At 44.8% G+C, this 23,374-nt stretch overlaps 1 protein-coding gene across 2 annotated transcripts in view; it reads left to right on the top strand.

The window, feature by feature from the left end:
* ITGB5 (integrin subunit beta 5) overlaps positions 1–23,374 on the top strand; it is a 114,622-nt gene that overhangs the window by 30,885 nt on the left and 60,363 nt on the right. For both annotated transcript variants that reach the window (XM_081301261.1, XM_081301260.1), the window contains exons 4-5: positions 495–744; positions 9,979–10,147. In XM_081301261.1, coding sequence (XP_081157387.1) covers positions 495–744; positions 9,979–10,147 — 419 coding nt within the window. The remainder of the gene's footprint in view (positions 1–494; positions 745–9,978; positions 10,148–23,374) is intronic.

Genomic DNA, 23,374 nt, shown 5'->3' with positions numbered 1-23,374 from the left:
CCCGCCCTCCGTGACTTGTGTGTCTCTATCTTCCCCACCTGGTTCTCACTCGTGTCCACTCCTCTTGTTAATTCCTTCCCTGTTTTCTGACACCTCCTTCCCATCTGGGCTGGCTCCTTCTCTGGAGGGGATCGTGGTTGGTGGGCTCCTCTCCACCCTGTTTGTGTCCATGGAATCGTCTGGCTCACTGTCTGCCAGTTATCTAAGGGTCTTTGGCTGAGAAAATAGAATACCACTAGGGAGTCTGGCTGTTGAAGAGCTTCATGAGAGACGCTGCTGGTTCAGGCGTTTGGGGAAGAGAATCAGGGTCTTTACCTGAGGCACCATATTCCCTGCAAGCATTTTACTTCTAAGAAAAATCTTTCTTCTGGGAGGTACACCATCACTAAAAAAAAAAAAAAAAAAAAAAAAAAAAAAGCAAGAGGTGGAGCAGCTTTGAAAGCCCCCAGCAAGTAGGGTGGCCTCTAAGGTGTGTGGCCTCTCTGTTGGCACAGGTGACCAGACCACCTTCCAGCTGCAGGTTCGCCAGGTGGAGGACTATCCTGTGGACTTGTACTACCTGATGGACCTCTCCCTGTCCATGAAGGATGATTTGGACAACATCCGAAGCCTGGGCACCAAGCTCGCTGAGGAGATGAGAAAGCTCACCAGCAACTTCCGGTTGGGCTTTGGGTCTTTTGTTGACAAGGACATCTCTCCTTTCTCCTACACGGCACCGAGATACCAGACCAATCCATGCATTGGGTGAGTGGCCGCTGCTCTACTGTCAGGTACTGGGGAGGAGGGGGATGGAGTAGAAGAAAACTTACCCCCAAGGAAGGATGTTTAGGAGCATTGACTAGGCTTAGGCATTTCATCCAATTAATGATGACCAAGTTGTGTCCTTGCCCTACATATGAAGAAGTGAACTGTTACAAGGTTCACAACTCATTAATTTTCTAGCCTGCCTCACTCAGCACCATTTTCTTACATTAATAGAATTTAGAAAATATTCTCAGGGAGTCAAGGACCCAGGTTGAGGGCTGGGGTTTTGGCTCAGTGGTAGAGCATTCACCTAGAATGTGTGAGGCCCTGGTTTCAATCCTCAGCACCACATTAAAAAAATAAAATAAAGATATTTGAATAAATGAATTCAGAATTGTCCCTATTATTTATGTAAGTAACTCTAACTTACCTTGACAAAGCTGAATAAAAACCTTATGTTTTAAAGGTATGAACTTTTTTTTAATGTAACTCAATACCTGAATTAAAGAATATTTGATGAATTATTAGAGAACAGAAATTTCTGAATGTTAATGCTGAAAATAAAATTCAAAAGTGTACAATAGCTCAAACTTTCTAAGAGTTTGTTTCTTGGTTATCTAAGCCCAATAGGGTCTCCTGATCAGTGACTCGGGGGCCCTGTGTCCTTCCATCTTCTGTGTATGGATTCCAGGACATCCTACCTGGAGGATCAGGCATAGCGGGATTAGATGAGCCTGGTCTGAAGTGCCCTTCCCACTCCTGTTCCCACATTCTATTAGACACAACTGAATTCTAGTAAGGATGGGATGCTTGTTCAGCTGCATGCCGAAGAATAAGAGAAAATGGGCCTCAAGGTTGGTCTCTGCATGGGGTTTTCATGTGTAGGTGTGTGTTGGGGAATCACAGTCTTCAGTGCCCCTGACAAAACCTCTGTTAGGTTGGTTTCTTTCTTTTCTAGTCTTTCAAGTATCCCTTTAAATACAACATTATGCAATGTGACTTCATACAAGTGGTAGATAACACCTTTTTCTTGCCTCATCTCTACATTTTCAACTTCAGTGATGTTTTGGATTATAAGGTCCCAAAGTAGTCACTAGCTAAGGAATAGCTAGGTTCTCAGTTAGTGTCAGGCACCATACTAAACACTTCAGATGGATTCTTTCATTTGTATCAAAACAGCCTTTTCAGGCTTCTAAGGTAGATGTAAGCCAGATTTTAAAGATGGGAAAAGTGAGGCTTAAGAAAGCAAATAATTTAAGAGTGCACAGGTAGTAAGGAGCTGACCTGGGGTGTGAATCCAGACAGACTACTTTCAGACTCTGCATTCTCATTAACATAAAGCCTGTTTTCCCCATGCATGTCACCCTACAACCCAGAGACTTTCAAAGTCACCCAACACTAAACTTAGGGGCTACCTGAGCTGCAGTAACAAGCAACCCCCAGATCTCCATGCCTCCCCACAATCCAGCTTTTTCTTACTTGAACAAATTCTAATGAGTACTGAGCTGTTTTCCTTGGCAGCTCTCCTTCAAGCCGTGACTCAGGGATCTAGCCTCCTTCCATCTTGTGACGTCACTTTCAATTCTTGGTCTCCTGCAGCCACCCAGGGGAAGAGAGCGGTTTTTAAGCCCCTGGGCTGCCTTTCCCTCCAGGTCATCTTTGGCAGCTCAACAGCTCCCAGGTCTGAGTTGGGTTGGGTGGTTGGGTGAGGTGACAATGTGCTGGTGGCCTGTGCTCCAGCGAATACTTCCTGGTCCTGTTGTTTACTCTCCTAGAAGCCTCTTCAGATCTTCTCCAGGGGTTGAGAAGTGACATAATGGTGGAAAAACAATGAGATAATAAAAAGTTTTAAGGACAAATAGACTCTTTTTTTTTTTTAAAGGAGAGAGAGGGAGAGAGAGAGAGAGAGAGAGTTTTTAATATTTATTTTTTAGTTCTCGGCGAACACAACATCTTTGTTGGTATGTGGTGCTGAGGATCGAACCCGGGCCGCACGCATGCCAGGCGAGCGCGCTATCGCTTGAGCCACATCCCCAGCCCCAAATAGACTCTTAAGTTCCTTCACAAAGAGCGCTAGGTGTCATCATTTATTGGTTTTGCTTCCTCTAGGCCATAGGGGCCACTGGCATTCTTAGGTGCCGTCTCCAAGGCCCTTATCAGCCAGTCCCCGTGCCAAATGTCCTGTTGGAGATTTCCTGCTTACCAGGAGCAGTGAGCAGCATCATACCCAAAACTTTTTTTCAAATCATTTGAACCCGTGATCCCATCTGCTCCTTTCCTTCCCTGCCCTGCCTATGCCCCATCTCCAGACAGGGTGTGTCTCACTAACTGAGATGCTGGATTAGAAGCTGGCAGAGGATCAAGGACTGGCCATGGGCACTCATCATTTGAATACTCCAGGCTTTCCGCATTGCTTATTCAGAGCTCGCTCTCTAAGCCCTCCAAGGCAGAACCAGTCGCAGACAGTGAGATTCTTGACCGGCTATGAGTACAAGGCACACTGAAAAGCTGCTTGTAAGACAGGAAATCCAGTGAAAAATGGGAGTTTCGAAGGAAGCATCAGTTCTCTGTGACAGAAATCTCTGTCCTCTGAGCTGAGTAGTAGGAGGGTGGGGCGTCACTGGGCTGAGATTTCCCTCCCCAGATCCAGGCTGTGCAGCATCCTGCTTCTTCAAATATCCTTGCCACTGCTTAGGGAGAATAGCACAAACCAGGGCAGGTAATCTGGCTGTCCCTGTGCCTGATCCAGTCTGTATGTGGCTTTTGTTTGCTTTTCAGTTTTAACAGCACTGCAAATAAGTTACCAGAATTTTTTTTTCTTTTTCAGCTAGCCTTTACTTCCCCCCCCCCTTTCCACATTTTTTTAAATGGGTGCATCATAGTTGTACATATGATGGGATTTTTTTGTTACATATTTGTATATGCACACAATATAACAATGTAATTTGGCCAATATCACTTCCCAACACTTATCTCCTTCCCGGTCACCCACCTCAGGGTCACTTTCCTCTATTGATCTCGCTTTGATTTTCATGAGATCCCTGAACTTCCCCCCTTTCTTTCCCATTTTCCTCTCTAGTTTCCCAATGAGAGAAAACATATGACCCTTGACCTTCTGAGTTTCACTTAACATAATAGTCTCTAGTTCTATCCATTTTTCTGCAAATGACATGATTTCATTTTTCTTTATGGATAAATAAAACTCCCATCATGTATTCATACCACATTTTCTTTATCTATTCATCTGTTGATGGACACTTAGGTGGCTGGTTCCATAGTTTGTCAGTGGTGAATTGTGCTTCTATAAACACGGACATTGCATATATCTCTATAGTATGATGATTTTAATTCTTTAGGATAAATTCTGAGGAGTGGTATAGCTGGGTCTTACAGTGGTCCTATGCCAAGTTTTTTGAGGAACCTCATACTGTTTTCCATAGTCATACTAATTTACAGTCTCACTTACATTGTAGAAGTGTTCCTTTTTCTCCACATCCTCTCCAGCATTTATTATTATTTGTATTCTTGACGGCTTCCATTTTGACTGGTGAGAGATAAAATCTCAGTGTCGTTTTGATTTACATTTCCCTAATTGCTAATGATGTTGAACATTTTTTCATATATTTGTTGACTATTTGTAGTTCTTCTTTTGAGAAGTGTCTATTTAATTCATTTGCCCACTTATTAATTGGGTTATTTGATCTTTTTTGGTGGTAAGTTTTTTTGAGTTCTTTATATATTCTGAATATCAATCCTCTGTCAGAAGAGTAGCTAGCAAAGATATGCCATTCTGTATGTTCTCTCTTCACATTCCTAATTGTTTCCTTTGCTGTGTAAAAGCTTTTTAATTTGACTCCATCCCATTTATTAACTCTTGGCATTACTTCCTGAGGTTTAGTGGTCCCATTAAGAAAATCGTTGCCTGTGCCTATAGGCTGGAGTGTTGACCCTAAGTTTTCTTCTAGGAGTTGCATAGTTTCTCATCTAATTCCTAGGTCTTTAATTCATTGTGAGTTGATTTTTGTGCAGGGTGAGAGATAAGGGTCTAGTTTCATCCTTCTACCTATGATATAACCAGTTTTCCCCATACCATTTGTTCAAGAGTTTATCTTTTCTCTAATTATGTTTTTGGCACCTTCATCAAGGATCAGGTGACCTTGATGTGTGGGTTTGTCTCTGTGTCTTCTATTCTATACCAATTGATAGTTACCAACATTTAAAACACAAGATATGGCCAAGAATAACTAGGATTGCTGGATTTTCTTGGAAAACGAGGAGGTCTGGGAACGTTGGGTCTGTGCCGCAGTCCACACCCATGCTCTCGTCTTGGTGCTGTTTGCATTCCGTGCTTGAGCTAGGGAGACCTTTGCTTGGCATCCTTCTCTGACCATCCATTTCCTCCAGCTAATGGGGAGAGGAGAAGCACGGTTATCCCCAATCTCCAGCAGCACCTTCAGTTAGGATTTTCTCCCCTGGGGTGGTAGGGGCAGCATTGGCAGCCCCCAGGAAGTTTGGGGCAGCTGGGTAAGTCAGGGGATTTGATACCTGTGCAGGGGATCTCAGGAAGGAAAGCCATACACTCGGGGGTTCCTGAGGTGTGTCCCTCCTTCCTCTGCTCCAGGTGTTTCTGCCAAGGGATCCAAATCCTGAACTCATCCCTTCCCATTGTAGAATGTACCAGAAATGCCAAATCTGGAGTAAGAAGGGCTGCCATGGGAATAAAAAGGGCACAGAGTAACTTAAGTGTCATAGTGGAGTACTGTCCAGTTGCTATTTTGAATAATAGGAACAGTTTCACTGGGAAGAGTCACTTGATGCTCCCTGACACAGGATTTGTTCTTTCCAATTCTGAACACTTCTTTCTATTTTTAGGCTGTTGAAATACATCTCATATGGAAGCATTTGCAAGTGAGCCAATACATTTCATCCTTCATTATTTATATTTTTTCTTACCCGTTGTGTATTTCTCCCAAGAAATCACACCTTGAAGGTATACCCACTTCTTCTGGCCTCTTCGAGTCTGATATGGCTGTTTTTCTAGTCATTGTGTTTCTCTCTAGTGACTTTTAATTTCTTCTGTAGTGATATACACTCCCATGTGTCCAGTTAGATTTGCTTTTATCTACACCACTTGTAGCTTGGTCTGCTTTTTTCTTCTGAGAGCACATCTTTTTTTTTTTTGGTACCGGGGATTGAACTCAGGGGCACTGACCACTGAGCCACATCCTCAGCTCTACTTTGTATTTTATTTAGAGACAGGGAATCACTGAGTTGCTCAGTGCCTCGCTTTTGCTGAGGTTGGGTTTGAACTTGCCATCCTCCTGTCTCAGCCTCCCGAGCTGCAGGGATTATAGGCATGCACCATCGCTCCCGATTTGAGCACACATCTTTATTCTTGAAATTTCTGACCCTATTTCTCTGACTGCTTCCTCTCTCATGTTCTTTCTGTTTTCATCTGGACACTGTTAGGTGGCAGGCTTCTCACTCTAAATTTCACGTTTCTTAATTTTTCTCCCATAATTCTACTCTTCCCTCTCTTTTAGTTACACAATAGGAAATTTCTTCTAGTTTACTTTTGTTCTTCAGTTTCAGCTTAATCCAGACACCAAAATTTCGTTTTTTAAAAATATTTTTAGTTGTAGATGACACAATATCTTTATTTTATACTTTTATGTGGTGCTGAGAATTGAACCTAGGCAAGCATTCTACCACTGAGCCACAGCTCCAGTCCCACTAAAATTTCATTTTTGAACATCAGTGACTATATATATTTTTAACTACTATAATTTTTATTTGGTTCTTTTTCAGATGCTCCTATTTTTTTTTTTTTTTCTTTTGGCAGTACAAGGATTGAACCCAGGGCCTCAAACATACCAGGCAAGCACTCTACTACTGAGCCACAGCCTCAGCCCTTTTTATACAATTTTTCTTAAAGCCTTCTATTTTTTTTTCTATTTAATTTTTTTGTTTTGTTTTTCTAACCTTTGGCTTCTATTTCTTCCTCTTTTTAAATATCTTAAATATTCTTGTAAAGAATTTCAGATCATTTTGTTCTCCCCATTTCTTGAACTATGGTCCTTCAGTGCATTGGATTTGCTGACATTCCTTCCTGATGGTTTGTTTCTCTTGGAGTTTCTGTTTCCTTAGTTCATCTTGGAGGCTGTTTTCCATGGGGACCACATGCCCTGGAGTGTGGCCCCCTACAGAGCAGCTTGAGGTTTGCTGCTGCCAGGAACCTTCAGCATTCACTGTGGAACTAGTTTTCCTGTTAATTTCTCAGCTGGGGCTTCCTTTGCCCTAAAAGTCATGGATTCTGATTGCTCAGACCTGGGGTTCTTCTTGTCCTGGCTTAGAGTGGGAGGTGAGCTTCCTTGTCTCTTTCCCAGGCTGGTGGCTGGAGATGTCCTGTGCTTGTTTAGTGTGTGGCAGCTCTCGTGGCACTTGGCTCTATCTTTGCAGAGAGCCCTGTGTCAGGGTTTGGCCTCTGCAGGCCTGGGCTTGTCACCAGCTCGGTAGAGGCCTACTCCAAGCCTGCAGGGCCTCTGTTCTGCCCTGACACATCCCAGCTCCTTCCCGCACATTTCCTGATGCTCTTTAGTCCATTCATCTGTGGAATGGTTCCTTCTTCATTTCTGACGCCTGGGATTTACATTCTAAGCTTCTAGTTTTGGCTATCTATCTATTTAAATTTTTAAAAACTGTATTTTATCCAGAAATTCTCTACGTCTAGAGTAATAGGCAATCCTTTCCACATCAGATCAATCCACACTCTGGTCCTAAACATTATATTGTTTTCTGGCTTTACCTAGATCTAGTGTCTTCAAATTGGATTTGCTATTTATATACACATACATCCTTCCCCTTTTTGTGGGGGAGAGGGGGTTACTAAAGATTGAACTTAGGATTGCTCTACTACTAAGCTACATCCCCAGCCCTTTTTGTTTTGAGACAGGGTCTCACTGAGTTTCTGAGACTTGCCTTGAACTTGTGATCTTCCTCCCTTAGCCTCCCAAGTCACTAGGATTATAGGTGTGTATCACTGAGCCTGGCCTCATTAATAACCTTTAATTTTGTAACTCCCTATAAATAACCCTAAACTGGTATCCTATAGCACAGACACAGTGGCAGTGAGATAGTCTCCTAGCAGGAGACCCCAAAACAGACAGATCTCCAGGCCACTCAGACCACAATTCCAGAGGTTACAACAGATAACTAGTCACAGGTGACATCCTATTTCAGTGACAATGAAAATATTCCCAGGGTCTGTGTGGCAAAGCTGCTTTCCCCTCAGAAGTGTCTCTGATTTGGTTATAGACATATTCTGCAATGCAGGCTTCTCTCTGGCAAACATATTTCCTAGTTCCTAATTACTGAACTGTGATTCTACACAGTAAAAAATGTTTCTGCTCATTGCTGGTTGCAGGAGTGACAGGGAAGATGTAAAAAATGCTGAACTCTAGCTGCACGGCTCACAGTTTTCCTGATTTTTCTCATTTGACTGCAGTTATTCCGTTTTTCTCTTTTCTTCCCACAAACTGTGACAATGGACACATGCCTGAGATCCTAAGTCATGGGCTAGAACCACGTAGTGGGGAGTAGGGACTTGGAGGAAGAGAGACAGCGGTGAGACTGTGGATGCATGGCTTCCTTCTGAGCCTGTCCATTGGTCACCTGGGACCTTCTCTAAGAGGGAATGTCATCTCCATGACTCTCCTTTGACAAAATGAAGAGGTCATGAAGAGTCCTGGTGGCCTGAGGCATGGGGTCAAAAAGAGCGTGACCTGTTAAGCACAAGGTGTTCTTGAAGATTTGGGGAGGGAGAAGGGAAGAGAACCCAGGGAGGGCAGGTGGGAGGCCTGGCTGCTGCCTGCGCAGGAGAACCGTGGTCCAGGGAGGAGGGTTGATTCTGTCCTGCCAGAGCTGGCTTGCTGCGAGGGCTCTGCGCCAAGGTGGTGTGACGGTGGCAGTTGGAGCAGGGACTGTCTCCCTGAAGAGGACTTAGAGAGCCAACAGCTGCCTCTTTGTAGAGGAGAGAACCTGCCCAGACCCGCCCTGCTGAGGTTGCCTTGGCAGCAGCGAAGTCAGAGTCCGCCTGGCAGCCGCTAAGCCCGTTTCCCTTCCCATGCGCACGGCTTAGATCGAATCCAAAGCCTTCCCCCAGACCTTTCTGTTAGAGCTTATTTTTCATCTTTTTTTCAGAGAGAGAGAGAGAGAGAGAGAAAGAGAGAGAGAGAGAGAGAGACTGAGACTTCCTTTAATGTGTCCACAGACCCTGTGTTTCTGGGCCAGGGTGCCTTACCCCTTACTCTCTACTTGTAGCGCCACCAGCCTTCCTCTGTGCCCTTTCTGCCACAGGACTTTTGCACATGTGCCTCTCTTTGGATGCCACATTCTCCCTTCTTCCCCTTTATGTGGTGAACCCATTTGTAAAATCAGGCTTCTCTTCCTATTGCATTAGCTATATCAAATTGAAGCTCCTAGACTGCCATTGAAAGCTAACTTCCTCCAGGAATGGGGCTACTTGAGGTTTCCACAGCAGACTAAAGAGGACATTGCCCAATATTTCAGGAGAAAAGCCTGAAATTAACCCGCTGTTGACATGCAGTTCTTCTCCCTTCCAAGTTTCCAGATATAGTTTCCCCTTTGAAGATGCTTAATTTCCTAGTGATTTCTGCAGCATCTAGGAGAGCTGCTAGTTTGTCAGAGAAGTGTTTATAAATGAATAAAAAAAAATAGAATGTTTTCATGCCTGTTCCATTTAGCATTTGTTTGTACCAGCACACCCAGGTGGTCACTGAGTGGGTTGTCATAGAGATGATGGCACCTTTTGTCACACAGCCGCAACACAGTGGATATGAGAACCTGGTTTCCTAGAGGAACTCTGCTTATGTTGCCCTTGGTGGACGTGGTCTGCCTTGCCCACGCTGCTGGTCATCTTTCCAGGCCCATGCTAAGTTCTCCTCTGTCCACGGAAGACTGCAAAATCTCCACCTCCTTTGAGTCATTGGTCCGTACCATTCACTTGTGTGGTTTAGGCTGTCTTGCCTGTGGTTAGGGCTGGATGTCTGGAGAGTAGGGCTTGTATAATTTATCTTTGTTCTTTCCACAATGCCTGTCCCAGGGCATGTGGTAGGTGCAGAATAAATATTTACTGATGTCTCCCAAGGCACAGAACACTTGGTTAAGATTTAGTGGTGATGTTGGGAAAGTGACTCTTCTCTTCTTTCTCTCTAGTTACAAGTTATTTCCAAACTGCGTCCCCTCCTTTGGGTTCCGCCATCTGCTGCCTCTCACTGACAGAGTCGACAGCTTCAATGAGGAAGTTCGGAAGCAGAGGGTGTCCCGCAACCGAGATGCCCCGGAGGGAGGCTTTGATGCAGTCCTCCAGGCAGCTGTCTGCAAGGTAACTTCTCTTTTCTGGTCCCTTCCTGGTGCAAAGAAGACAAGGTAGAGAGAGTTGGTGATGGCACTTCTTGCAGGAGGTGGCAGAGTGTGAGTCACACCGGCATGTGGGTCCTGTCTACTCTTTCACCAGAGGCTGAGCTCTGTGGCACCTTGGGAAAATCTATAGCAGTCAAGCCAGCTGGAGCTGGGGACGGATTGGGCTGTATGTGTCTGTCAGGGTGTGGCCATATGTAATGGGATACTGTCTTTGCCAGGAGATAGCTGTTCTGTGTTTATGAATTTGGCTTTTTTTTTTTGCTTATTACCAGGGAAAAAGTAAATGACAACCCTTATACAGAGAAGCTCATAGAGCTATCTGGCCCAATTTTGGTAGACCTTAAAGACTGCCCTGTTGGAGAATCCAGCCCAAAATGAGAATTGTATAACATCTCTGGTTGCATTTCTCTTTATTTGTGTTTCTCCTGCTTCTCTATGATGTGTGAATCCAGGTTGAGGACATAGGTCAGAAATGAACTCATGTTTTGAGCGGTTTCAATCTCAGAAAAATAGATAAATGGTAATAATTTATTCCTAAAATAAGTTTCTACTGTCAAAACAGCCCCAAAACAACAAACGATAAAAAGAAGTCTCTTGAGCTCATGACCACAGCACATGCCTTGATATTTTGTGCACACACTGAGCATTTTTCTGTAGTGATCATCATAGAGTATGTGGAATTGGTAATGCTTTCTTGCAAGTCCAGGCAAGTTCATCAATAGTGGGTGTTGGGGACTCTTCTGTTTGGGAAGGGAACCCAGTTTAGAGAGGCTGCATGTGGCAGCTGCCATTCACTTACTGATCAGCACCTGGTCGCCCACTTCCAAATGTCTGAGCTCAGAGACCATGTTCAGGGTGACATGCTCGTTTTTTCTCTCCACTCGGTCCTTGACAAGGACGAGAAAAGAGCCACAGTTGTCCTTTTTGAAATAATAAACCCTAAATGATAGAGATTGAAAAGGGGAAGGAAAAAAGGGAAAGAAAGCAGCACACCCTGCAGTCCTCCTGGAGCGGACGGTGGCAGTGGCTTCCCATCCAGGATGGCTGCTGGCCAGAAACACATGGTTTGGTTCAGAAGTCCCTGGTGTGTTTTGGCAGTCTGAAAGCCAGATGGAACACAACTAGAATATGTTCAGCTCTGAATCTTTAAAACGTATCACAAAATAGTTTCGTAGTTGATGTTTGTTTTCTGTACCAGGAATTGAACCCAGGGGTGCTTGACCACTGAGCCACATCCCCAGCCACTTTTTACATTTTAGTTAGAGACAGGGTCTTGCTAATATACGTAGGACCTTACTAAGTTGCTGAGACTGGCTTTGAACTTGCAATCCTTCTGCCCCAATCTCCCACTTTTTAACAGGCATTCAGATATTGATTGTACGAGGCCTTGTCTTCACAGACATTCAGCCAAATTCTACTTCTTGGCAGGAAACAAATGGAACAGGGAAAACATAGATCTTCCTCATCTCCCCATCTTGAGAATTGTGTGGACTTTCTTTTTTCAGGGGAAGAAATTGTCTAAGGTTTGGTGAATAGGGGATGAACCCAATAACAGGCATAAGCCATGTCCATTAATTTTGCTAGATTAACAGTGTCATCGAGTGCTGGATCCACAGTGGTCTTTGAAAAGCCATTGGGTACACCTTGGGCCAGCAGAATTTTCCTGTGCCATCCCAGATGAATGGAATATTCTAGCCCTTGCAATAGTCAGTATGAGAGAGGATTCTAGCAGGTTGTCCGAACCTGGTGAATTATTGTTGACTGGGAGGTACTTTATGAGCATGTTAACAGCCTTATACCTCCTGCAGTTTTCACGTGGCCTGGGCAACAGGGAGTACAGGGAAAGTTAATAATTGCTTAGAATTGTGCAGTGTGGCAGCCACCAGCTTCTGTCTTCACCTTTGCTTTTCCTTTGTGCTGCCAGTTTATATTTAGGCACGCATCAAGCCATTTCTCTCTCATTTGAAGTCACCTATTTATAATAAATACCATTTTCCATAGTTTACTGCACCCTTGCTTATTGTGGCAAAAAAATTGGAAATAGACTATGGTCTCCCTTTTGGTAAAAGATTATGTAATAATCATAATATTAAAAATATTTAATGACTGAGTAATACCTAAGACAAACTAAGGCGGGGGTGGAAAGCAAGTTATAAAACAGAATGGACAGCATGATCCTGTTTGGCAGACAAAACAAAGAGAAATATATGAAAAATATTGGAAATAGACCAAAATGTATAATAGCAATTGTCTCAAGTGGTTGAATTATGTGTGGTTTTTATTTGTTCTTGGCAATTTTTAATTTTGTATTTATCTAAGTTTCCACAATGAATATGTATGTTTTTTTTTTAAAATTATGGAACATCTCAAAACATAAAAGTAGGGAGAACAATCTATGCATCCTTAGCCAATTTGTTTCATATGTGTTCACAACCTCCCTATCTCCTATTGTTTGAAATAAATCTCAGATATCATTCTGAAGTCCTAAGCATTCTTTGCTTTGTTTACTGAGTTTTCTGGCTCTTTCCATTTGCCCAGATTGAAAGCCTTTCCACTTAATCCTGCAAACTGTGTGTAACAGAGGGTGGAGGCCTGGAATCTCTTACACTTGACTGGGTGCCTCCTAAGGGCTGGAGTTGCTTGGACAGTCCCCCGGGCTCCAAGCGGGGCATGCTCTGCTTCCCCTGACTTTATGCCCTTGGAGATGGAGCCAATAACAGGCTTTATCTCACTGCCACGGGAAGCTCCTCCTCTGGTTTCCTTCTCACCCTGGTTTCTCTGGGATGGACTGTTGGTTATCAACTTGTGGGACAAGGTTATAGAATGTTTACGTGACTGATTTTATTTTTATTTTTTTGAATTTATGTTTTGGTGGTGGTGAGGATTGAACCCAGGGCCTTTGTGCTTGCGAGGCAAGCACTCTACCAACTGAGCTATATCCCCAGCCCACATGACTGATTTTAAATCCCACCTGTGTGACCTGCTGCATATTACTTGAAAATCTGTTCTTTGCAAAAAGGAGGAAATTCCTATTTCTATTTAGGATTCTATTCAGGATAAGGACCCTGTTCTGTGAGTGGTCGTTTGAAGTTGCTTTGTTTTTCCCCAGCAGGTCAAGTTGCTGCGAGAGGCAGTTTAACTGCATCCATTACCAGCTGGGTTGGAATGGGAGATGCACTGCTCTTAATTTCTTTCTTGTCTTCACTTTGAAGCCTATGATTGAACCTGTTTGTACTTGTTTAAATACAGAACGGTTTCTCCTGATACTAGTCTTATTGCTCTCCCAGGTCTTTCTAGAAGTTTTCTCTAATTTGTTTATTTCTGAATTACACAGGTAGAAAAGTGTGGTGGGTGGTTCAGGCTGGAAGTATTCCTGTTCTCCCCAAATAGGAAGTGCCTGTATCCTCAGGAGCTGCTGCCAAAGAGTTTCTGGTTCCAGGTTGCCAGTCCCCACTTGGCTGCTTTCATGGCTTTCAGGTTAAAGAAGTTGCCTGTGCATTTGGGCTTGGCTGGGTGCCTGCTGTTGCATGGGATTCTATGGGCTGCTGTCTCCTGTCAGCCAGAAAATAAGGTCTCTGTGGCCCAGTGCATTTCCTTGTGTGCCTCAGCTTCTACTGCCCTGGCATTTAGCCTCTGTATCCTTTAGACGGACTTTCTGTTTTAATCCTGATTCTCTAGTTTTGCATTGAGAGGTAAATTTTTAAAGATGCTTTGTGTGAATAATAAATTGTTCCTGATGTATATTGAGCCCTTTATTTGCTAGTGAAGGCATTCTAATCTAAAGTGGAGACCACAGCCCCAGAGGTGGGACCTCTTCACACTGACAGACTTTCCACAAGAATACAGAATCTGTGGGCTTTGAGAAACAGAAGTGACTGCTCCCCTTGCTTGATTGTCACTCATATGCCAGATAATTTTTGTAGACCTTTCTTTACTTTTCGTATGGTGCTGGGAATTGGGTGCAGGGTCTCATGCATGCTAGGCAAGTGCTGTACCATGGAGCTACAGCCCCAGCCTTGATCTTGATTTTTTTTTTGTGGTACCAGGGATTGAACCCAGGGGTACTTAATCACTGAATCACATCTCCAGCCCTTTTTTATTTTGAGACAGGGCCTTGCTAAGTTGCTGAGGCTGGCTTTGAACTCATGAGCCTCCTGCCTCAGCCTCCCAAGTTACTGGGATTACAGATGTGTGCCACTGGTCCCTGCTTAATTTTGGTTCTTCTAAGAGTCCTATGGTATATTGGTGGTGGTGTTCTCATTTTACAGGTGAGGAAACAGAGTATCACAGGAATTACACTTATTTTTAGTGAGGAGTAGGATCAGGACTTGGACCAGGTGGGTTGAGTCTAAAGCCTGGGCCTTTCCATTACCCAGTGACTGGGCCTTCTGAAAGTTTTCTCTAATTTGTTTGTTTCTGAATTGCACAGGTAGAAGTGTGGTGGGTGGTTCAGACTGGAACTATTCCTATTCTCCCCAAATAGGAAGTGCCTGTATCCTCAGGAGCTGCTGCCATTTTATCAATAGTGCAATGCAGAGCCCTGTCATTCTGCCCTGGCATCTCCCTCTTCTGCTGCTCCCTGGCTGGCTCTGGGCTCCTCTGGGAAATACAGGAGGGTAAGAGGGGAGGAGCTCCAGAGTGCCTTCCAGCTGTGCTGGTGAGTGCCACTTTTCACAAAGGACCTGGTCACAGCCTAGTGCCCTTTTTGCTCAGGCTTTTCTTTTCCTGGTTCAGGTCTGAACCTCAGACCCTGAATCAGTTGCTACAGATATCTGGAAGGGGTGGGAAATTTCCTAGCCCCACAGTCAGGCACAGCTGTGAGGGGTGTCCTCTTTGCACCCTTCCCCCTGCCAGTTCCAGGAATTGACTTGGTCTCTTTTGACTCGTTGCCTGATTTCTTTTTTTTTTTCCATTTATTTTTAAATTTGTTCTGATTAGTTATACATGACAATAGAGTGCTTTTTGACACACTCTACACAAATGGAGCATAACTTCTCGTTCCTCTGGCTGTACGTGGTGCAGAGTCACAGCAGTAGTGTAATCATACATGGATACAGGGTAATAATGTTCGTCTGGTTCCCCGTCCTTCCCATCCTCCAAACCCCTCCCCTCCCCTCACTCCCCTCTGCAAAATCCAAAGTTCCTCCGTTCTTCCCTAGGCCCTCCTCCCATTATGGATCAGCATCTACTTATCAGAGAAAACATTCAGCCTTTGGCTTTCTGGGTTTTCGCCTGATTTCTTTTAGACCGTAGACTTTGGTCATTTTTCCAAGCATGGATTGAGAAATGTAGCAAATTGCCTTCCCTTCCTTGGGGAAGGCACCCCCGCACCCCACCCATCACTCACCAGGCCTGGGCAGGCCCTGGAGGGGCTTCTCCACGCGCTCTGTGTTGTCTCAGCACGTAGGAGCTGCTTCTGCAGCAAGTTTCTGGGGGCTCATCCAGCACCATCCTGCTTACTCTTCCTCGCTGAAGTGTCTTGGGGACACTCCAGTGAAGCGTGGGTTTACCTTAAGGACCCTGGAACAGGTGTGCAGCGCCTGGGCCTCGCCTGTCCTTGTCTGGTGGTGCCGGCTCCCTTGGGCCTTCCGTGCTTTCACACAGGCTTTGAATCACTGGTTTGCTCTCTGGGGTGACATCTCAAGTCGTCCGTGACACCGTGGCTGACTGTGTTGTGGGCTTCACCCTCCTGCTGACAGCTGTCTGTTGTCCCAGGGGGCGTGGGATCTGGCTGAGTTAGGATTGTCGATAGGGCAAGTGGAGAGTTCCCATCTCCTCTCACCCTCTGGTGTCACCAGCCACACACCTTCCCTCCCCTCCGCCTTAGGAGTGTACCTGCGGTGGCCCCTTCCCTAACCGAGGCGGGGAAGACTCAGCCCGGGAGAGGCTGCAAGGTCTCTTGATGACTCAGGCTACATCTCCAAACTGGGGAGAATGTCAGTTTTTCATTTCAAGTCAGGGGCTTCTTCCTGCTTGGAATGTGCATTTGGCTAAGAGGCAGGGATTTAGGGTTCAGCTCTCTGGCGCTGCTCCCCCTCCAGCCTCCACCCAGGGTGCTTGGTCCCAGCCACATGACCTGGCGTCACCTACTCTTGACTCCTGCTAGGCCCTTTGCACATGCTGTTCCTATGCTTGTAAGACCCCTCCTGTAGTCCTGCTTTCTTTCTTTTCTTATTAGTAGACTTTATTTATTTATTTATTTACTTATACCAGGGATTGAGCCCAGTTGGGCTTAACCACTGAGCCACAACCCCAGACATTTTTTAATATTTTTATTCTGAGACACTAAGTTGTTTAGAGCCTTCCTAAGTTGCTGAGGCTGGCTTTGAACTTATGATCCTCCTGCCTCAGCCTCCTGAGCCACTGGGATTATAGACGTGCACCACCTTGCCCAGCAGTAGACTTTATCCTTCAGAGCATATGGCCTCTTGCACTATCAACGTCCCGTGTCCGTGTGATACATTCATTCCAATCAATGAACCAGCTTTAATACATCATCATCAACCAAAGTCCAGAGTTTGTATTACAGTTCAATCTTGGTGTGGTACATTTGATGTTTTTTTAGCATATGTAAAACCACGTGTATCCACCATTATGGTATCATTTTTCCCTGCCCTGGAAATTCCCTGTGCTCACATTTTTATCTCTCCCTTCTTCCCCCAAACCTGCTTTTCTCTTCAGGTCTAACCTAGGCCTACTTATCTTGCAGACATCAGCATAATTGTCTATCTGTCGGGGAAACCTCCCTGATTGATCATCCTGACTAGTCAGGATCCCCCATTGCCAGGTCCTTGGTCACTCCTATCCCAGTTATCATTTTATTTTTACTTGAGCATGACTTGAATGATGTGTGCCTACTCTTGGAGAAAGTAAAGTCCCTGAAGGCAGGGACAGTATCTCTTCTCTCATGCAGCACCAAGCTCACTGCTTTGCACATAATTAAACATCTGTGATCCAACAAATGCTTTGTGTGTATAGGTGCCTTTGTGTTTCTGAAGTTCAGGTGCTCCCAGGTCCTTGTGACCCACACTGTCCACCCTGCCATCATATCATGCTGCCTCTGTGGCTCCACCGTGCTTTATATATGTCCTTTGAAGTGGAACCTGAAATACTGTTTCTTGTCCCAAACTATGGCCTGGATCATGGAAGAAACTACAGAAAATGAGAAAAAGTCCTTATGGGGCTCAGGGATTTGATTTGAATTTGCAGATTCACTAAAAAGTAAATAAAACAACCTGTTTGTCAATATTATGTTGACCTATATGAAATGACCAATATTTAACTGTCAGTGATAATTGATATTTGCCTATTAATATTTTATCCAACAAAGTGGAAAATGCATGCATGACTCAACCTTATGTATTCTGAAGTTGTCTTCGGCTCAGAGTGGACCTTGCCACAGAGCCCACATAAAAATGTCCTGCTGCACATTGTTAGGTTTGGGCTTGAAGTAGATGTTTATCCCCTGAGTCACAGGCCAAGATTTCTTTCCCTAAGGAAAGAAATATTACACTTTTGGCTACATTAAGTTTAACCACAGAACAGATTTTAAAAAAAAAAAAGATATTTCATTGCAAAGTATGTGGAAGCAGGAAAAACAAACTACTGATGAGAAAAACTACTGATGTTTATTGTTATAAAGCAATAGAAACAGGCTTGAATGTCAGCATGGTTCTGGAAACCAATCACAGAGAGTCTAACCTTGTTTTTCTTCATATGCCACTTTGGAATTAAGAATCCTTGGTCCCCAAGCTCAGATCTGCTGTGGGATCTGCCCACTGGCTGGCCAGCTCAGCTCCCTTTCTTTCCTCTCTCCTCTCTGAAACCTGTCCCCAGTGCTTGCCTGAAAGGTTGATGGACAGCGAATCTTACTGTTGTGTTTGAAAATGTGTTGAGTACTTACTGGGCATGAGACCCCTGTGAGGTGCTGTGGTGGATGCGCAGTGGCAGTAACCACAGCTCCAGCCTCCATAAACTTCATTCCAGTAGAAAGATGGGTGATGAGCAAGATCTGAGATTTAGCAGGGTGCAGGCTCTGTGGAAGGATAGGCTCCTAGGACCCTGTGATTGAATCACGGTATTTCTTTCCCTCAGGAGCTCACTCTGGTCTCTCTGTGTCCTGTGAGGCTCAGATGCTAATGATGTGATTGATTCTCATTGGCTGAGCACTTTTGAGGACCAGGCTCTGTGCAGAAACACTCTGCCAGCTTATTCTGTCTCCTTAAAGGTGGGAGTATCATTCTCTTTTGATGAGGAAGATGAGTAGCTTCTCAAATTTCTTATAGTTAGAAGTGGCAGAGCCATAGCTACAGAAAGAAACTGGACCTTCATGCTGGTGTACTCAATCTGCCATCTTTTGAAGTCACACAGGAGCAGAGGAGTGGGAGGCGTGAACTTCCAAAGAGAGCCAAGTCCTAGCTCAAGGAACCATCACAGTGACCTGCCTGACCTCATTTGCTGACTGTGGAACGGGGCAGAAACGGTCCTTGGGAATCACTGTCTGTGTCCTGCTTCTCTCTTAGCTGTGACTTTCCTGCTTATCAGATGCAGTTGTGGCCTGACTCACAGTCCTGAGTATTGCCAGGGTGATCACCAGTATGGTCCCAAGGTCAGCATGCTGATGGAGCCTGGACCTTCCAGTGAGCATCTTGTCTTGCCCTTGGCTTCCCTGTCTGTACAACGGGAGCTCTTATGTCTGCCTTTCCCAGTTCTGAGAGCACCTCAGAATCACTGGCTCTGCTCCCTCAGGCTCCCCTAGCTCGCGGTGAGAGACTGCTGTTCACATGGTGGCTCTTTATCAGCAAAGGGAGAGCATGTGCCTGGTGACTCATCAGTGACAATGAGGCTGTGGGCTATGTTGACATGTGGCCTGAAGACCCCCTTCATTTGGGTCATTGCTAATTTTAGTGGCTTGACTTTGAGATCAAAAACCTGGTCATTTAAAGCTAATGTTGGTAGGGCTGGGGTGGTGGCTCAGTGGTAGAGCATTTGCCTGGCATGTGTGAGGGACTGGGTTTGATTGTCAGCACCGCATATAAATAATTGAATAAAATAAAGGTCTGTCAACAAATAAGAAAGAAAAAGAAGAGTTCAAGCTGATGTTTGTGTCATCACTGAGACTTGGTTGTGATGGCATCTTTATACTAGGGTGCCCCTGTATTTGCACAGTTTTATAGAGAGGATTTGTGAGTGTTATCTGCATAGTGAGCCAGATCAGAGAGCCACCCACGTGCCTGCAGGCACCCACCTATGTTTTCTGACCGCAGAGTGGCCATGGCTTTCTAAGATTCCCAGGCCTCCCTGACTCTCCAAGGAGCATCCTCGAGTGTTCCTCTCTCTCTCTTGTCATGCTCTGTATGCTTCTTGTGTGCAAATAAATTATTACAGAATGGTTCTGGGGACCCACAGACTTACTGTGAGCCTGGAAAATTCAGTTGCCCAGACATTGGCCATGTGCTCAGGGCCCAGTTAGAGCTCTGCTGGCCACTGTTGCAGCCCTGCTTTCTTCTGCAGGCCACACCACATTCAGGACTCCAGGGACTGTTTAATACAGGTGTTGATAGCGAAAGAGCAGAGGTGGGTGAGTGGATGGCACCTGGCTTGGAACCCTGTCCTCTTGTCACCGCCCGGGTATACGAGTAGGTCTCCAGGAGCAGAGGAGACCTCTACTCAAAACCTTCCCGGTTCTTGACCACCTCATAGAAGAGGATTTATGGACTAGTCAGGTGTGAATAGCAGAGCAAGGAATTTATTATCAAGTGGAACTTACACTTGAGTACAGGAGTACAGATGATCTCAGGGCAAGCTGCCTGACTGGTTTGGGGTTTTAACATTTAGAGAAGGGCCATAGCTGGGGCCAAACTAGGGGTGGAAGGGGATGGGGTTGCGCTGGGATGTATCCTCATGTTCTGATCATGCTACTTCTTACATTGCCTGTCTCATTAGCATCTTAAATCTCTTCAAAGATGTACGTTGTACTGTTTACCATGAAGCTAGGGTCATTTCTTGGTCACCAAATTCTTTAATTCACATACTCCCTAAAGGAGTGGTTCCTCCAGGTGCCTTATGGTCGTGGAGACAGGCACAAGGTCACAGTCCAGGATGCTCATGATTTATTTACTGGGCATTCCAACACTTCTCTTTTGAAACTCAGTATTCTCTGTATCCCTAAATTCTTATCTCACTCTGAGGAGACACTGTGAGAAGAAGCTTGTTAACTGACCCTGGCTGTCATGATTTAAGTGGGAATAGACCCTTCTGGCTGGACCAGGGGGTGCAGGAGGGTTGCTACAAGTAAGCAGCTTGGAGTCCAAGGAAGGAAGATTTTCCTGGCAAGGATTGCTCTCAGCAGCAGAGCAAGGCTGTTGGATGTTGTGGTGAGTGTGTGTGTGTGTGTGTGTGTGTGTATGTGTGCTCTGTACCCAGGTGGTGGGTGCTGGAGGAAAGATCCCCGCAGCTGATAGAGGTAGGTCTTGAACAGCTGGGATTCCTTCCAGACCTCAGGTGCTTCTTATTTGCTCTATTTTCTCCCTGGTTAACCTCTCATGCTTTTGTCCTGCAGTAGCCCCTTGATCCTGTCTTCTGAACAGTGCACCCTCTGAACTGCATTTGTATTTGGCCACTGTGACCATGAACTCTACTGTACTCACTTTGTTTGTCAAGCACAGCTTGCTTGGAGCTGGCATTTAGAAAATCTTTCCCTGGCTCCTGTGGCTTCCTGTGGAGCTTCCTTACCATTGGGGTAGGGGGACTTCTGAAGGGATCCAGGGACAGACTATGGAGGTGGGACAGAGGGAGGGTTTTAGAATCCTGTTCTTGGTCCTTTGAGGGACCTTCCTCTTTTGCCAGACCTTGCAGCCACTGAGTATGATTCCTTTCAACTCCAAGAAGCCAAATTGCCCCACAGGCTGGAGCCTCATTTTCTCAAACTACTCTCTAACCATATGACTCTCCCCAGGGCACCAGGCTCTCTGTGGGGCCAGCTGTTGTAGGTGAACAAGCCAGAAAGTCTGTCTTTACTCTTGGGAGAAGCCAGATTTTATTTACTTTTCAAAAGCTGGGAAAGGCTGGTCTTCCCTCTTGGTTCCTGTTTCCACTTTTTTTTTTTTTTTTTTATGACTGAGAGAGAGGTCAAATTAAAAGAAACCAAGGGGTGGAGGGAAATAGAGGCAATCCGTCTGCTAGCTTTAAAGAGGAGATGAGGGTCGAGAGCCTGGTGGAGTAGCAGGGTCAAGGCAAGGGTTATGGCAACTGGGCCTTGAGCATATTTTTAGACACATGATAAGGAATCCCCGAGAGACTGACTGATGGAACATTCTCCAAAGAGGGTGGGATTTGTGGGGCTGTGTTTCCTCAGGGAGGGAGGAGCCTGCCTTCCTTTGGGACAGTGAGTAGTTGAGGATGGAGAGCAGGGTCCTAGCAGAAAGATATCCCAGTGGGGTGGGGTTCCCGACACTGGGAGATACTAGGAACAGGTGTGTAGGGGTCCTTTTTTCTGTTTCTCTGGGTGATGCAAAGGTCCAGGTCACCCTGTGAATGAGTGTGAGACTGCAGATTTGAAGGCTGAAACAGACCTGGTGTTGAATCAGATTCAGATTTGACCAGCAAAATCAAACTTGAGCGAATCTCTGTCTTGGCCAGACACTGGATTTCTTGCTCCTTAGGCCAGCGCATTTCCGTCCCGCCCACCCTGACATTTTCAACCTCGGTCATCTCAGTGAAATCAGTTTTGTTTAGATGTAGTTTTTACTCAAAGATGCGGAGAAGAGTTTAGCTAAGTAAACAGTTCTTTTTCATTTAAAAGTTTATATATATATATATATAAATAAGAGAGAGAGAAAGAGAATGTATTCAACATAAAAACCTAGGAAATGAGAATAAGCAAAGGAGCTAAACACCACCTCTCTCGCTACAATCCAAGGATGAGATGGTGTGCTTCTGAATTATAGACATGAGTCAGACTTTTCAGCCTGGTGGAAATACTGATGACAGAGAGTCTAATTACTGGCTGTTGACTATATTCCAGGTGTTGGGCTGGGTGTTCCTGGTGTATCATCTTGTCTAATTCTCTCAACAGCTATATCTTATCGATACTGTTATTAGCTCCTTCTTATAATTTAAAATTTGGGACTGGCAAAGATTAAGAAACTTGCCCAAGGTCAAAAGACAAGACGAGGCAGTGATAAGGCTGAACCTAGATTTGCCAGTTCCTTGAGCCCCAGCCCACAACTGCTGCCCAGTTAAAGATTATTCATATGCAGTGTTCCCAGAACATTCCCGACCATCAGTATGTGCAGGTACTTTTATTGTATTAAATGATGTTTTGAGGGGCTGGGGATGTAGCTCAAGTGGTAGCGCGCTCGCCTGGCATGAGTGTGGCCTGGGTTCGATCCTCAGCACCACATACAAACAAAGATGTTGTGTCCCCCGAGAACTAAAAAATAAATATTAAAATCCTCTCTCCTCTCTCTCTGTCTTTAAAAAAAATGATGTGTTGAGCAAATCAAGACTTCTTTAAAATAAAAAAATCATTAAAGTACGATTGATCTACACAATGATATATCAAAAGTGTACAGTTTGACAGATTTTGACACATACAAACACTCTCAAGAAACCACACCACAACCAAGATAATGAACATATCCTTCACTGCAAAAGTGTTAATTGTGCCCCTTTGTCATTTCTCCCTTCCCTTCCACCCCAGGCAACCATGAATTTGGTTTCATTATACATTAGGTTGTAATATATACTCCCTTGTTTTGGCCTGGCTCTTTTCAACCCACACATTTATTTTGAGACTCTTTGTGCTCTTGAGTTTATCCATTCGTTCTTTTAGTTTCTGAATTGCCTAGATATTCAGAAGTTTACTTACCTGCTTTCCCTGTTGATGAACTCATGGGCTGTTTCTAGTTTTTCCTGTTATGAGAGAGCTGTTATAAATGTTTGTGATCATGTCTTAGTATGGAAGTGTGCTTTCATTTCTCTTGGACCAATACCCGAAAGAGGATGACTGGGTCATATGATAGGTGTTTAACCTTTTTCTTTCTTTTCTTTTTTTTTTGGGGGGGGGGCAGTACTGGGGATTGAACCCAGGGGTACTCTATCACTGATCAATATCCCCATTTTTATTTATTTACTTATATATTTAGTGTCAGGGATGTAATTCGGGGGCATTCAACCACTGAGCCAC

Source organism: Spermophilus citellus, assembly GCF_964194105.1.
Source record: "Spermophilus citellus genome assembly, chromosome: 7".
NCBI classification, from domain to species: domain Eukaryota; kingdom Metazoa; phylum Chordata; class Mammalia; order Rodentia; family Sciuridae; genus Spermophilus; species Spermophilus citellus.
The sequence above is the reverse complement of the archived record's forward strand: the minus strand, read 5'-3'. Positions and strand labels throughout refer to the sequence as shown.